General features: G+C 55.6%; 1 protein-coding gene across 50 annotated transcripts in view; it reads left to right on the plus strand.

The window, feature by feature from the left end:
* CELF6 (CUGBP Elav-like family member 6) overlaps positions 1-15,556 on the plus strand; it is a 203,894-nt gene that overhangs the window by 12,129 nt on the left and 176,209 nt on the right. For all 50 annotated transcript variants that reach the window (XM_065412113.1, XM_065412114.1, XM_065412072.1 and 47 more), the window contains exon 2: positions 5,232-5,314. In XM_065412113.1, the coding sequence (XP_065268185.1) occupies positions 5,232-5,314 (83 nt within the window). The remainder of the gene's footprint in view (positions 1-5,231; positions 5,315-15,556) is intronic.

A 15,556-nucleotide genomic window follows, 5' to 3' on the forward strand; every position in this document is an offset into this window, starting at 1 on the left:
GCCATCGCTCCCAAGGAGAGAGCGCATGCAGTGCTGCTGAGAGCACACAGCGGGCTTCCCTCAGGGCTGGGTACCTGAGCCGACGGGACACCTTCAAACAGCAACCCCGCCACCGCTTGCCTGGAGAAGAGGATCTGGCTGGCCCTCAATGAATGGAAGTGAGGAACCCCCCGCTTGTGCTAGACATGCCCCGTCACAGCCTTGGCTAGCTTTGGCCTGTAATGGGCAACTGACGGTAACAGGGTTGGGCTTTGGACCTGTCCAGTTGCTATCCAGATTTCAGAGTCTGTTCCAGCCTGGGCCTTTAGCTCAAGCCGTGAGGGCTCCTGATCTAGATTCCTCAGTCCTTTGGCCAGAGGACCCAGGCAGGGGCATCATTACAAGTGGGCATAATCAGTTCCTCTAGGGAGGAGCAGAGGGTACCAGATGCTCAGTGAAGCCTCTTTTCTAGGAGGCTTCCTGGCCTCACAGAAGCACCATGCTGGTGCAGATGCTAGGACATGTAAAAGTGAGGTCCTGAGCATTCCTGGCCATCAGAGATCATCCCGAGGCCCTTTTCACAGGGTCAGGGGGCTGAGCCCTGGGGTCCTGGCCAAAGCCCACCTTCCCAAATTCCCCACGGCAATTTCAGGTGGAGATTGGATCACCCTTGGTAAACCTGATGGGGCAGTGTTGCTGTGCTCCGTTAGTCTGCAGAAGAGAAGAATGAGGATTTGATAGCTGCTTTCAACTGCCTGAAGGGAGGTTCCAAAGAGGATGGATCTAGACTGTTCTCAGTGGTACCAGATGACAGAACAAGGAGCAATGGTCTCAAGTTGCAGTGGGGGAGGTTTAGATTGGATATTAGGCAAAACTTTTTCACTAGGAGGGTGGTGAAGCACTGGAATGGGTTACCTAGGGAGGTGGTGGAATCTCCTTCCTTAGAGGTTTTTAAGGTCAGGCTTGACAAATTAGTTGGGGATTGGTCCTGCTTTGAGCAGGGGGTTGGATTAGATGACCTTCTGAGGTCCCCTCCAACCCTGATATTCTATGATTCTATGAAACAGCTGTCCTGACTGGCCCCAGAAGGGGTTGTATTTCAGGAGAGGGTGAAGTGATCCCTGGATAGGGTGTGTGAGGACGAAAGGTGAGAAATGCTTGTAAAATAAGGGGACAGATTTATCCCTGGTGTAGTCATTGGCATTACATCGGGGGTGAGTTGGACCCACCCTCATTGTCCGAACCCCGACTGGATGAAGAGCGGTCAGTCATGCTCTTTGAGATCAGTGCTTACCGCTGCTTCCACAGCTGATCGCAGGGAGAGCAGTTCCTCATGGACTCTTAGTCCACTAACCCCTCAGTGGCTGAAGTCTTTGACCTACTAAATGACTGAAAGGTAGCCTCTGTCTGGGGGAAGGGTGTTTGTGCCAAGGGCAACTGGGGAGGAGGCACCCACTTCGGGTCTAACAGTCTGGGCCAGATCCAGGCAGGGAGAGTGCCCTGCAGTCTGCCCCACACCCCGTCATATCGCCCAGCGGCACTGAACAGCCCGTCCCTGGTCTGACGTGGGCATTATAGGCCATTGCATGGGGCCAGCTCCCGGAGCCATGTGAGGAAATCAGCTTTCATTAAAAACCAATAGGAAGATTCTGGGCCACCTGGCTGGGAAGAAAAGCTTGAAAACATGACCTGGGTGCAACAATTTCACCTGCGTTTGCAGAGAGCCTGAGATAATAGCTCTGAGAGCCCCAGGCATCTCAAGGGAGTGTTAACCCCCAGCCGTACTTCTCTGGGGATCCAGTCAGCCCCACCCCAGCAGCACAAGAAGAGCCCAGCCCCAGGCAGATACACACCCAATTGTGGGGGTAAATACTGCGGGTGCCCCCTGCCTCCTTGGGGGACAGAGGGTATGCCTGCTGCATCGCCCAGGGGGAGGGAGACTGGGGCTGCTCTTGGGGATATGGGAGACATACTGCTGCCCCAAGTGGAGGTGGGGGTAATGGCATGAGGGTGGGGCTGTGCTCAAAGGAGGGCCTTGTCTCAGGGCAGCCCGCTCCCCACAGCTTGGTCCGATCCCCATCTCCCCACATTGTCTGCCTAGTGCTGCTGATTTGTTAATCTGGAGGGATTTGCTTTAATCCCGGTGTGTTTGGCTCTGCTCGCTGATTTCAATTAACCAGACCTGGCTAATGCACTCCGATTGCCTTAAATCCAAGCCCGTCTCCCCTCCCCCTGACCCAGCACTGTCCTTGCACAGTGGCCAAATCCACATCACTTCATTTATGATTTAGACACAATCCCGTGGACAGGTGAGGCCTGTATCTTTGGTCTCCATGCCAGGGGAGCCGGTGCCAAGCACTGGGCCCCTCTGGGTGGACAGCCAAATCCCAGTATCGATTCCCCAGGGCTTACAGTCAGTCTCCATGACCCATCCAGCCCCAGGCTTCCCCAGGGGCAATGCCAGTGATGGTGCCAATGTAGTGGTAGTTGTGGCATCATGTTAGTATGCGGTGAGACTGCTCCTCTGCCCACGGGTGGTAGGAACGACTGGACTGACTCCCTAGTAATAACAGGAACAGCAGGCAGTGCTTTGCTGCAGCGATCCCCAGCACTTCACCAAGGAGGGCGGCATCAGTACCTCCATTTGATAGGTGGGGAAACTGAGACACGGAGCAGGGAATTGATTTGCCCCAAGTCATCCAGCGGGCCAATGGCAGAGATGGGACTTGAATAAACACCCGCCCACCCCATTGGCTTCACTGGGGGCCACGTGCGTGTGGCCCTGACAAGTGAAGGTGATGATAAGAGACCTGGCCTGAGGGACAGACATGTCGGAGCCTCTTTGGTGGCCCCTAACGAGGGCCCTTGCTGACCCCTCCCTGGCGAGGAGCGCAGGACTCACCCTTGTTAGGCCTCCAACTCTTGGAAGTCTGCAGGTGGCCAGGTCGCCGCCCGCTCTCTGGAGCCCTCCCTCCCACAGCATTCTGCTCTCTCTGGTCAGTCACGGTGGGCTCACCCCCAGGGTTTGGAGAGCCCAGCTAGTGAAACCGGCTGCCTGTGCGAGTGGGGATGTCTGGGGAGTTCCAGGGGCGTGGTTATGGCCAGAGGGCGTGGCTGCAGGGAGGGGGTGCACAGTTGGTGGAAGGACCCTGCAGAGCTAGGGGTGTTGTGTGGGGGCTGCATAGGGGCAGGTTGTGTGACCTGGGGGACAGAGGGTGTGGATGCTTGGGGGGGAGGCTGTGTGGATCAGATGCTGTGGCTCGGGAGGTAGGGAGCAAGGGTGCGTGAGCATGGAGGCCGGGTGTTTGGGTGGTGACTGCAGCCAGCCGACGCGGGTGTTTGCACATAGGAGGCAGGTGTGGACAGCATTACTTTCTGAGGACACATGTTGCAAGTTGCTCAGTGTACACAGGGCTGGATTCGCAGCAGGTGCACGTTGGCATGGTGCTGTTACATTGACAGGCGAACACTGATTTACACCTGCTGGGCAGATTTCAGGGACAGAGTATAAGCATCTGCTGCAAGTAGCGGCTCCATAACAGTTTGCCTAGCGCTGTTGCTTCCCCCCTGGACTCTGGATCTGAGCAAGAGGGTTAGTTTAAATGGGGGAGCAAGTGAATCGATTCCCCCCACCCAAGGAGGCCATCTGGGTGGGATCCCTTGTTCCAATTCCGATAGCGCATCACTGGGTATCCTGATTGACAAGAACCCCAACCGTGCACTGTCCCATGCCAAGACTCGCGGACCCTTGGCTCGCCCGGGTCCTCTGTGCCGTGCCATGTTCTCTGCCAGTGGGGATGCTAAGCTCCAAGCGGGCAGAGCCCATGGTCCTTCTTTGCTCCATGCGGTGCTGAGCACTGAGTGCTCCACTAACACCCTGCAAACATGAGCGTGTCCCAGAACCCGGTGAGTCCAGACCAGCTTTGTCCGGAGGGACCTGTTTGGAGCCCATGAGATCAGCCCATGGGGACAGGCTGAGAAGTGGCCATTTCCCAGGAGTTTGGGTTTGGCTGAAGCCCATACTAAAGCGAGAGGCCAGGATGTGAATACAGGGCAGCCCGGCCCTGGCCGGCACACACCGTTCCCGCTCTCCATCACGCGGGTGGAAAGCCGAGGGCGTCGCTGATCTCAGTGCAGTTACCCTGCTGCAATAGCAGCATGATCAGAATCAGCCCCCCTGGCTTCCCAATCCCCACACTGTCCCCCACAGGCTCCAGAGTTGTCAAAGTGCCCCCCGTCCTGGCAACACAATCACTCATGCAGCTCACAGCCAGGCCCAGCCGGCCCATTAGTTTCCTGTCTCTCTCTCACCTCACATATAGCATGGCTGCTGGATCTCCTGTCTCTCCACTTTAGAAGGCACCTATTTACATCTCCTAAACAGCTGGTTCCAGATCCCCCCTTGCCCTGCCCCTCGTGCCCTGACTGATCTCAGGGCAAAGTGGGCACAAAGCACTATGCAATCTGAATGGGGACCATTTCCACATGCCTTGCACTGACATAAGGATGCTAGGGGCAGGGCAAGGAAGAACGGGCCCCAAGCCCCCTCTTGGGGACACTTTGGAGTACAGGCGGTCCAGGCCACGCTGGTGCATGATCTCGGTCTCTCTCGCTTGGCATTTATACCATGCACAGTACCTGGGTTTTCTGGCTCTGGGTAGCCACTGGGGGCCATTTTCCCTGTTCCAGCACTGCCCATGCTCAGCGGACCAGTAAAGAGATTTGTTTGCTGTGCCCCAACCCAGCGCGCTCTCCAGGGCGTGGCGGGGCCAAGCCGGGCTCTGTGTGGCTCCTGCAACATCCCCAGGGTGAGATCCTGCTGCCCAGTCCTGCCCTCGACTCCCCGGGCAGCATCAGTGGACGGTGCAGAGGGGGAGCTGAGCGCAGAGCGGGACTCTGCTGGTTAACTGGGGTGATGAGGGCCGAGCCGGAAGAGGGCAGTGCTAGCTCTTCAGGGCACAAAAGGGGCTCAGGAGATGCACCGGGGCGGATGTGCTCAGGAGAGGCCATTGTCCAGGGTCACTGCAGAGCAGTGGGAATCTGCAGTCTGCCTGGCCGGGGTTTCCCTGAGGACTGGCTATGATTGGATGGATGGAACACCTGCCTGCGTACATTAGTCGCCCCTCTCTGTGCTGCCATGTGCCCTTCGCTGCAGCTGGGGAGAGGCGCCATGTTGACTCCGTGCTGGGTTTGCCGTCTGGGCAGGAGCTCTGGCTCGGCATTTGTGCAATAACTTCCTTCTCTCCCCTCAGGCTGTGCCTTCCTCACGTACTGTGCCCGGGACTCTGCTCTGAAAGCCCAGAGTGCGCTGCATGAGCAGAAGACGTTACCTGGGGTAAGTGACACCAGCTCGTTCTTCAGGGAATCGGGAATGGCTGGTGGGGCAGAGTCCGCAGCCCAACATGGGTGGGTGGCATCTGGGCAAACCTTGGTTCACTACTTGGCATATGGGATCTGGATCGTTTGTCAGAGTAGACAGAGTCAAGCCAAATCCTCAGTGTTGTGCCCTGTGAAATCCTGTTTACTCCAGCTGGGGAGCTGGCCCAGTGCATCCGCAGCTGTTTCAGGGCTACGAATTCTCCGCTGGCTGAGGCATCACTGGGGTTATTTTTTGGTTAATTTCCTTCATTCACCGAGGCCTGGCGTAAACCCCCTGGGTTTTCTCTCTGTTTGGAGGCATCTCTCCTACTCTAACATACCGGTTACTGAGCAGCATCCCAATGGCAGCCAGGCCGCTAGCCCCAGGGCTGATGTCACACGGGGATGGCAGAATCCAGATCCCCTGGCATGTGGGGTTGCATCCAGGTTTGGTGCATCTCCTCCGCCTCCCTGAGCTGAATCTGCTTGTGAGGAGAGAAGAGATCTGGGAGCAAGTCGGATCCGGGCCTTTGGCCATTTGCTATTGTAAATTGTACTTTAGCTCCTTCCCTGGTAGCTTCAGCCTCCGGTGCACCTGAGAAGCGCTGGGGCTGTTATGTAATTTTCCTTCCCGTGTGTGCTGGGGAGATTCACCCTACCCTGGCCCAATCCGGGATGCAAGAAAACCTGGATTTCAGCTTGTAGGAGTCCAGTGGCTGCTTCTGCATGGGATCCTCTTTATTTACAGAGGAGGGGAGATTCAGCCCCTGGGCATGGGGCCAGCACGAGGCCAAAGCTCTGCTCACATCTGGCTGATGCCTTGGCCCCCTGCCCAGCAGTGAGTCTCTCCCAGAGGTGCAAAGATGCCTGGAAATCCAGGTGTGAATATGAACTACCAAAGCAAAATAGCACTGGGCAGCATGTTCCTTGGGGCAGCTCTCGCCTCCCTGTGGTCACATTCTCCACTCAGCCTGGCCCTGGAGGCCTTCACTCACTTGCAGGGAGAGATGGGGATAAGATACGGTGATCAGGTGATTTGGCTGGGACCCAGTGGGGCAGGTTTGGTGGGAACAGGAGGTCCAGTTCCACTCGGCTTAGCCTATTCCCAAGGCCCTTGGGATGTGATGCTGGGAAGACCGAGCTGGCGTGGTCCTCAGCTGCAGCGGAGAGCAGAGAAGCTGTGTGCGTAGCCCTGCGCTCCCGGTTGGGTTGTCGGCGGTGGGCATCACACCTGAGACCTCACGAGAAAGCAGCCAGCTCTGTTAGCTAAGGCCGTAGCATCTTCATCAACCTGTACCTGTGACCGGGCCACCATGCAGGGAGGACAGAGCTGTTCTCCTGAGCATTCCAGCCCAAGGCAGTGCTGGTGCGTTCAGCGCAGGCGACATCTGAACATAGGGGTGCTCTCCCTATGAACCTGCTCCCTTGCTACATGCAAAGAGTCCAGCCCAGGCAGAGATGGGAGCTGTCACAAGGATCTCGCTCCACCTTGTCAGGCTTTGGTTGGGGTTAAGAGGGTTCATTCTGAGTGCAGCTAAGAGGGGTACAGGGATTCATGAGATGACACAGGGGGCAGGAATAATAGCAGCTCGCTCCCCTATGCTGCCTTCTCTCTGAGGACTCACAGAGCTCTACAGACATGAATGAATTAAGCTTTGCCCCCACCCCCGTCCCACAATGAGTTAGGCCTTGTCCCCATTGTACAGATGGGGAAACTGAGGCACACAGCAGGCTTGTGAGTTGCTCCCATAGGAAGTTAATGGAAGAGCTGGGAATAGCAGCTGGGTCTCCTTACCCCTCTGCCCCACCAGTCTTGTGCCTCGTTAACGTGTGTTAAACATGATTACAAACTGTAGAGAAGACAAGCCTATAATGAACAGCTCAAAGTCGATATGTTCTTTCTAGTGTGCCTGTGCAACACTGCAATCTACTGGCTGCAATCAGCGCTGCTCAACTGTGTGTCATAGCCTCACTACTGCTAAGAGATTCATCTGTAGTTCAGGTGGTGGTGGTAGAGAAGGGATGCTTTTGGAACAGAGGGTTCATAGTTCAGCTGTTGAGTGAGTTCAGAGCAGCTGTTGTGTCACAGTTCTCATGGTGAATGTAGCTTCTGTATGTTGTTGCCCTCTGCCCAGCAGTAACAAATGTTGGGGTCTTGCAGGTCGGCTTTTCATCAGAGGAGAAATGATGGGGCGGAGTCTGGCTGTATTCCTAGTACAGCTTGTTTGTTTACACTTCACACAGCCGTCCTGGAAGAGAGGTGGTCCCATGCAGCATGCAGGCAGTCCCCTCTCTGCAATCGTGGCCCAAACTCCAATGCCCGGTGCCCAAGGGACAGCTCTGCCGCAAGAATTAACTCTGGTTAAAGAGCTCAAGGCACAGCGCAAACTCCTGTGCCATTTGCCACAGCTCCCCAAAACAGAACGTACATCACAAAACTAACAGTGATGCAGCATTTCTTCCAAGACTGCTTGCATGCTTAGAAAAACCTTGTCAGTTCACCACCCAGTGACCCCTGCCACGGTGACATGTAATACATGGCTGTGTCACCAGGGGTAGCTTCTTTCTTCCATGATGGTGTTAAATGTTTGTGCTCATCACATACTCCTCTCCCTGTTGCCTGCATCCAAAATCACTAAGGGTATTGTTCATCCATGCTATCCTTTCCATCTTCGCTCAGTAGACTGCCTGGAGTGCAACGCTATAAACATTCATTCGCTCTCTGGCCTTGTGCAAGTCACACAATCGATCTGTGCCTCAGTTTCCCATCTGTAAAACAGGGGGAGGGGCTCCCTGATGAGAGAGTGGTGAGGTTTCATTAGTGACTGTTTGCAAAGTGCTGGGAGATTCTTGCATGCTGGTAAGTGCATGGTTAAAATGACTGCCCTCAAGGTATTTTCCATTGTGAGCTCTTTGCGGGGCTGGGGGGGGGGGGGCGAGTCTGCCTCTCTGGCTATAAATTGCCTAGTATAACAGGGGCTCTGGTAGGGGTGAAAGTAAGTCCAGTGACTTACCCGTATGCTGGGGCCAGCTCTGGCCCCCGGAAGGGGCGGGGCCTAGGGCGGAAGGGGCGGGGCTGAGGGAGTCAGAGCCAGCCCCAGCCCACCCTGTAAGGTAAGTGCCCTCCCCCCCCCCGGGGTAGCAGCAGCAGTCCGAGGCTCCAGGGGCTATTTAAAGGGCCTGGGGCTCCCCTGCTTCTACCGCCCCGACCCTGTAAATAGCCGCCGGAGCCCTGGGGAAGCGGCGGGGCTCCCGTGGCTATTTAAAGGACCGGGGCGGCAGAGGCAGCTGGAGCCCCGGGCCCTTTAAATAGCCCCTGGAGCCCCCCGCTACCCCTGGGCTCCGGGGGCTATTTAAAGGGCCCGGGGCTCCCCTGCTTCTACCGCTCTGGCCCTTTAAATAGCTGCCGGAGCCCTGGAGTAGTGGCGGTGGGGCTCCAGCGGCTGTTTAAAGGGCCGGAGCGGTAGAAACAGCGGGAGCCCCGGACTTTTTAAATAGCCCCCAGAGCCCCGCAGCCCTACCCCAGGGAAAATTGCCCCCTTGGGAAGCCGGGCCGTCCCGGTACGGCAAACCAGCTCTTGCCGGTACGCCGTACTGGGGCGTACCGACTTACTTTCACCTCTGGGCACTCTGGGAATATCGATATTAAATAATAAGGATAGGAGCAGTTCGCTTGTGGCTAGAGCTCGGCGGGAGAAATGTCCATGAATGGGATTTTTGGTAGTGACTTAGCTGGAGGGCCAGGTCACTGCAGCAAGTCACCTCTATGGCGGGAGGAGGGCAAAGATAACTGTGGGGATACTGAAGCAGAGCCCTGTAATGCTGGGTCTTGCTGCAAGGGGGCGCTCTAAGTCGGTGAGGCTGTACCCCAGAGTTATCATAATTAGTGACAACAGTAATTTTGGAAAGGAGATTATACCTCATGCGTCAGGGCTTAACCAAACTATTAGAGTTCATAGTGAGACCTCAGGGGGTGGGGTGGGGTAAGATTATCCACATCTGCCTGCTGTGGGGGTTTTTGCACCTTCCTCTGAGCTGCTGGTGCTGGTTACTGTCAGAGACAGGATATGGGCTAGTTGGGCCTTGGGTCCAGTCCAGTCGGGCAGATCCTGTGTTCACAGGAGCACCCAGTTGTTAACAAATTTAGGAGAACTCTGTCCAGGCTTGTCACCCAGAAGGTTTGTAGCAGAAACCAGATTCCGGGAGCTCCCCTCCTCCTATCAGAGAAGAGAAACACCGAGTCTCCTCAACCTCCAATCGGAACAGCTGGAGTTTCACATGCTGACAAGGAACAAACCAAAGAGTGCTTGTGGATAGGAATTATTTCAAATAATGCCTCGATTGGAGGAAAGCCAGGGCGGCTCCAGGAACACAAACCCCGACGGCATGAGTTGAGGAAAGGATCTGTTCTAAATGATCCAGCCACAGCACCTGGGTCTGTCACCAAGCAAGCCAGAGCTGGGCTCTCATTGGCCACCTGCCGAAAGTGGATTCTGGCTCAGTTCCCTGATTAGGGACTGATCATAGCTTCACAGGCCCAGCAGTGTACTAAGAGCATGAGCCCATTCCGCTATTGTCAGTGACAAAACTCCCCCTGACTGCAATGCAAGAATCAAGCCCTCAGCATCTTCTGGGGGCTTCTGAGCATCCTCAGCCCCCTTGACTCCAGTGGCGATCAGAGTGCTGAGCACCTCACAGAATCAAACCCCAAGGCCCCAGTCCCTTAACTTTATGCACATGCTTGAGTCCTTCCCTATTGAGCAAAGCTCTTAACCGCAGACTTAAATCCCACTGATTTGATGGGATGTAAGCTCACACTTATAGCTAAGCACATGCATCAGCATTTCATTGAATTGGGGCCTTGATGAGGAAACGAGCAGGAGACTTCAGGGCAACAGCTGCTCTCCAGCCAGGGACAGGCAGGGGTTTCCTCAAGGCATGGCGCTATGTAATAGGTGCAGCGTAGAGGTCATAAGACTTCCTTGGAAGCAGTGAGCAGAGGCAGGTGAGCAGACTGGATGGTTTGTCCAGTATTGCAGGCTCTGAGCTGGAACCTACCAGGTGCTCATTCCAGTGTGTATGTTAGCCAGGAGCCTGCTCTCGGGATCAGCAGTTTGGGAGGTCATTGCAGACCTGGTGAAATGAGCTAGTGAAATGAGCCTGCACAATTGCTTCTCCTCTCCACTGGCTGCTCTAAGACCCCACCTGGGGCAGGGGAACCCCTGGGAGCGAGTTAAGGGGCAGGATCCCAGCCATTGAATTGAGAGTGAGGGGGCCAGTCCAGGCAGAGAACTGAACCGAGTGCAGGAGGGAAAGCTGCAGTGACGGACGCTGACTAATTTAATTGTTCTGGATTTTGTTAGATCCTCCTTGTTTCACATGTGGCTTGCTCTGCAGCTCCCTGTTTGTCTTTCTGCTCTGCAGCTGGAAGAAGAGTGGTGAAGGACTCAGGAGTCACTTTCTCTGGGACAGTTAAACTGTCTCTGTAATTCTACTTCTTTGGCCAAGCCCTGAGTCTTTCCTGGCATGGGGCGTGCTTGGCTTACATCAGAGGCGGGCATTTTGAGCCAGGGCTGAAGGCAGCTGGGTAGAGCGGGGAGGACAGTAGAGCATCAGCCATGCAGATGGATCCATGAAGGCCCGGCTCTGTAATGGTTTGGATGCAGGAAGCAGCCCTTGATGGGCTGTGGAAGATGTGGGGAACTCTGCAGTGAGGCTGGCCAGTTGCGCTTTGGGAACCTCCTGGGGAAGGTGTTAATTGCTCTGGGCCTTGGTTTGGTTTCTCGTACCCTCTCCTCTCAGTGGGGGAAGGAAGGGGCAGGGGAAGTGGTAAGAGACAAGAGCGGTGAGGGTCTGGGATGGGACTGGGGAGGTGAAGGGGATTGGGGCTAGGAACCAGGGACTGGGAGTAGGTCTGAGCTGCTGCCCTCTGGAAGGGCTCTGAGTGCCCTCTATGGGCAGTGCTAATCACACCACTGCTGCGCTCAGGGGTGCCTGCTGGATGGCACCACCTTGATCCTCAGCCAGGTGGGGCAAGTGTCTGTGGAGAGTGGCAGAGCAGCTTGGAGCATTGTGAGCAGTGCCCCCAGGCCTCTACGCCCCATAGGCACCCACGGGGTACAGGGTGTCAGCACAGAGCCCATCGGCCAACCTCAGGCAGGGCTTCCAGCTCCCCTCCCCCACCTCTCTGTCCCTTCTCCCTCCCCCAGTCCCTGATGGGACTTCTAGATTTCAGTTCCCAGGGGCCAGATTCTGAACCAGGTGCCAAATTGGGCCATGCTGGAGGATCAGTGTGCCCAGGAGGGCGATGGAACTGACAGGATAGTGGGGTGAGAATTAGGGCGATGCAAACCCTCTTGAGTGACCTTTGACTTCCCTAATGGATATTCAGGGAGGCCCAGCTATTCCTTGCTCCCCCCACCCCCCTCCACTCTTCTCTGCTGTATCCGGCCACTGGGGGCCAGGTGAATAGGCAAGACTTTATGCCATCCCTTCAGGCTCTTCAATGGCAGCTAGCTGGCCAACCTAAACTCTCCTGCATTAATCCTAGGGTAGGAATCCACCTCTCTGCCCTAGAGATTTTGCCCTCTTGGTAGTGCAGTACTAGATTCCTCCCCCAGCTCCCCAGAGTCCATTTTAATTTTCTGTGTTGGGAAAATAAACTTAAAGCAAAAATGAAAAATCTTTTGCTTCTTTGTTTCCCTTCCCCTTCCCCTTTCCCCAGTAGGGAGGGGTCATTAACCCCGCCCTGAGGAGGCGGGGGAGCGGCCAACAAGGGCAGGAAGAAAAGGAGAACTAGTAACATCTTGCATGTCTCAAGTAGCTTTCCCACCTCGTGCTGCACATGCTGTACATCAGTTCTCCTACCATGGAAATGCAACCATCTCTGGGGTGGAACTCATCATCACCATGGCAAATCCCATAGGACGGGGGCCTCCTGGCCGGTTGAGTGCCTCCTGGGGCCATCTCTGGCTAGGTCCTTAATGTGGTCTTGCTGGGGAGGAACTCACCATCTGTTTAAATGCACCTAGCAACGCTGCACATCAGCTTGGGTGAGGAAGCCTGCCACTAGCTGGAAGCTCAGGAGAAATTTTGCTAGGGAGGCCATGTATGGACCTTGGCCAGGGGATACCAGGGGCTTCACCCCATCCTTGCAAAAGAGTGCCATAATCTCCCCAGCAGCACAGCTGCCCCTAGCACCAGGTCCATGAGGCCAGGGCCACTTATTGGATTGCCATCAGCACTCCCAGCGTCCGGGTGAGCCATGAAGTCTCTGGCCCAAGTGTCAACCCAACCTGCTGCGTCTTAGCTTGGGAAGTGGGCTAAGAGCCCAGCCCAAGGGGGCAGAACTGCAAACACTCAGCTCTGCGGACTCCAGCGAGGTCTCTCCCACGCGGCAGGTGAGAGCTTCGCTCCCCCACAGCTCCTAATCTGCGTGGGTCTTGCCAGCTGAGCCCTACATCCTGCTTGAAGAGAGGCTGCATGGAGAGCTATTGACCTGCTGTTCTAATTGCCTGACATTCTGTTTAGTAAACCCTAATTACTGCAGCCAGGAGTTAAATGGGAGGCTGTTAAACGGGGATTGACAGCTGGGGCCGGGGACCTAATTACAGACGTTCCTCGTGCCCAGCACAAGTGTGCACTGCCGCTGTTGCCTTGGAAACACGCAGGCCCCACATGCCGTGTGGGAAGGAAATTGCAAGCATCAGACAGCCAGGCCCGGTGGGCGCTTGTTCTTTAAGTCTGTGTGGGCAGGTGTTTGCTTGATGCTGCTAGGCGAGGGAAGCACCTGGGGGATCATTAGCGTAAGGGGCACACGTCGGGAGCGTGAGGCCCGTGTCACTGCTGCAGCGACTTTAGGGGGCTCAGACCAGACGCTAAGATGAAATGCCCTGAGGGGAGGGCAGGGCTAGCAGTGAGCAGGGTGCTGGCGCTTGACGCAGTCAGTGCTCCATGCCCACTGTAAGGGCTCGTGACAATATCCAGCCCCAGGCCGTAGCCTTGCTGCGATGCCAGGGATGGAGCGGAGGATATGGCAGCCAAGCTGGTTGGAACACATGCTGTAGGGTGGGGGCGCCAGACACTGCTGAGCTGGGAGACGAGGAAGCGCAGGAGGACGGGAGATTAGAGTGCTGCTTGGTTGTCAGCCCTGGAGCAGGTACTGCATGGCTAGAAGCAGCGGACACTGCCTCATGCCTGACCTGGAGGGACTGTCTGTGAGGCTGGGAGGGAAGTTTGGCCTCCCATAACCTGTTCTGTCCTTGGCTTCTCAGCTGGGGCTACCACGGGGAGCACAGGCTGAGAGCCACCAATTCATCGGCCATGAGGGGCCCCCAAGAGCTGTCAGAGGGGGCGATTCTGAGCCGCTCCGCAGCTGAGCTGCAGAGCTGGGTTCCTGTGGTGAAAGGCTCCAATGCTATTCCTCTGGCACACAGGGTACATCTCTACCGCAAAAAGCACCGGCGGCAGCGACTCTCCGAGCCCGGCCTACAGAGGTGGGCTGATGATCTGGTGCTAAAAATTCCCACTCAGGCTCTGACACCTGGCCAGGGGGTTGGTCTCTGAGCCCAACTGGGAACATCTGCACAGCGCATCTTAGTGCCATAATATGAGCCCAGCGAGCCTGAGCCTGAAGACCTGGCTGTAACTCACTGCTGCGGGAATGGTGTTGTTTGTAGTGTAGACATACCCACAGAGGTGCCAGCTCAGATCAGGGCTGAGCGCTGGACAGACACACAGACAGTGTGTAACAGCGTGGCCTGGAGCTGGCTAGCCCTGTTCAGTCAGCCCCGCTTGTTCCATAATTAGCTGCCTCCCAGTCTCAGGGGCAGGACTGGTGGAGGTGGGTGACAGCCTGAAACACCTGGGCCTCAGTGAAGGGCAGAAAACCCAGCTTAGAGAAGGACCCACAGGAAGCAGGTTGGGTTCCTGTTGAAGGCTCAGGAAGGACTCTGGGGAAGCAGTCTAGGAGTCAGTGCCCTACCTCAGGGAGGAGATTCAAAGGTAACCTAGAGGGTCTGGGAACGGAGCCCAGAGGGCAGGCTGTAGGCAGCCTAAGCAGGGTGGAAAAACCTCATTACTGTGGAAGGGGATCGAACTCTGAAGGGGCTGCACCCTGTGAATCCCTGGGAGAGACAAAAAATCCTGCTGAGGGGAAACTGAGGCAGGGTGTGCCTGCAGCCCCATGATCAGCCAGCAGGGGGTGCTACAGGGCAGCATATCCTGTGACACAGCGGCTGCCCCAAAGAGTTTACAATCTAAACATACAGACAGGGCAGGAAGTATCATTGTCCCCAGCTTCCAGAGGGGAAAACTGAGGCACAGAGAAGCTAAGTCACTTGCTCAGGGGAGCCTGTAGCAGAGCAAGGAATTGAACCCGGGTCACCTGAGATCTGGGCAGTGCCTCAATCCTTCTTCCAGCTCCCATTAGCCAGAGGGAGCAGGTATTTGTCAGTAATGGAAGCCAGGCAGCATCCCAAGTTTGATTTGTGTGGCATGGGCCGGAGTGCCCACAGTCACCTGGGAAGGGTGTCTGAGCTCAGCTGCTGTAACAGGGATCGAGGCGCATACATTAACCAGGTGTACAGACCTTTCTCAACTGGTCACATTTCAGGCTGAAACGTTCTAGCTTTTGGAGAGCTCGGTGAAAATGGCGCTGCTGCTTTGAGTCAAAGATTTAACAGAAAAATTCCTCTCCCTTTTGTTTTAAAGGTGGGGAAGGGAGAAGCCCCCTTGCCATCCTTTGCTGGGTTAGCTAGGGGGCCCCCGGGACTTGTGTTGGCTTGCTCCAGGATGATTTCCCTATGTCAGGCAGCACCAAGAGGATTTCACAGGCTGGGAACAGGGGGAAGCTGGTTAGCAAACCTGCTCTTATAGGTTCCAGGGTCAGCAGGGACCATTGTGATCATCTGGTCTGACCTCCTGCACAGCGCGGGCCAGAGTACTTCCCTGAATTAACCCCTGCTTGAACTAGAGATGATCTTTTAGAAAAACATCCAAATTTTGATTTGAAAATTGCCCATGATGGAGAATCCATCCAAGCCTTGGTCAGTTATCCCAGTGGTTAATTACCCTCCCAGTTAAACATTCACGCCTAACTTTCAATCTGAATTTGTCTAGCTTCAACTTGAATCTTGTTATGCCTTTGTCTGCTAGATTGAAGAGCCCATTGTCAAATTTTTGTTCCTGACATAGATACTTACAGACTCTGATCAAGTCA

Source organism: Emys orbicularis, chromosome 10, assembly GCF_028017835.1.
Source record: "Emys orbicularis isolate rEmyOrb1 chromosome 10, rEmyOrb1.hap1, whole genome shotgun sequence".
Classification (NCBI taxonomy): Eukaryota; Metazoa; Chordata; order Testudines; family Emydidae; genus Emys; species Emys orbicularis.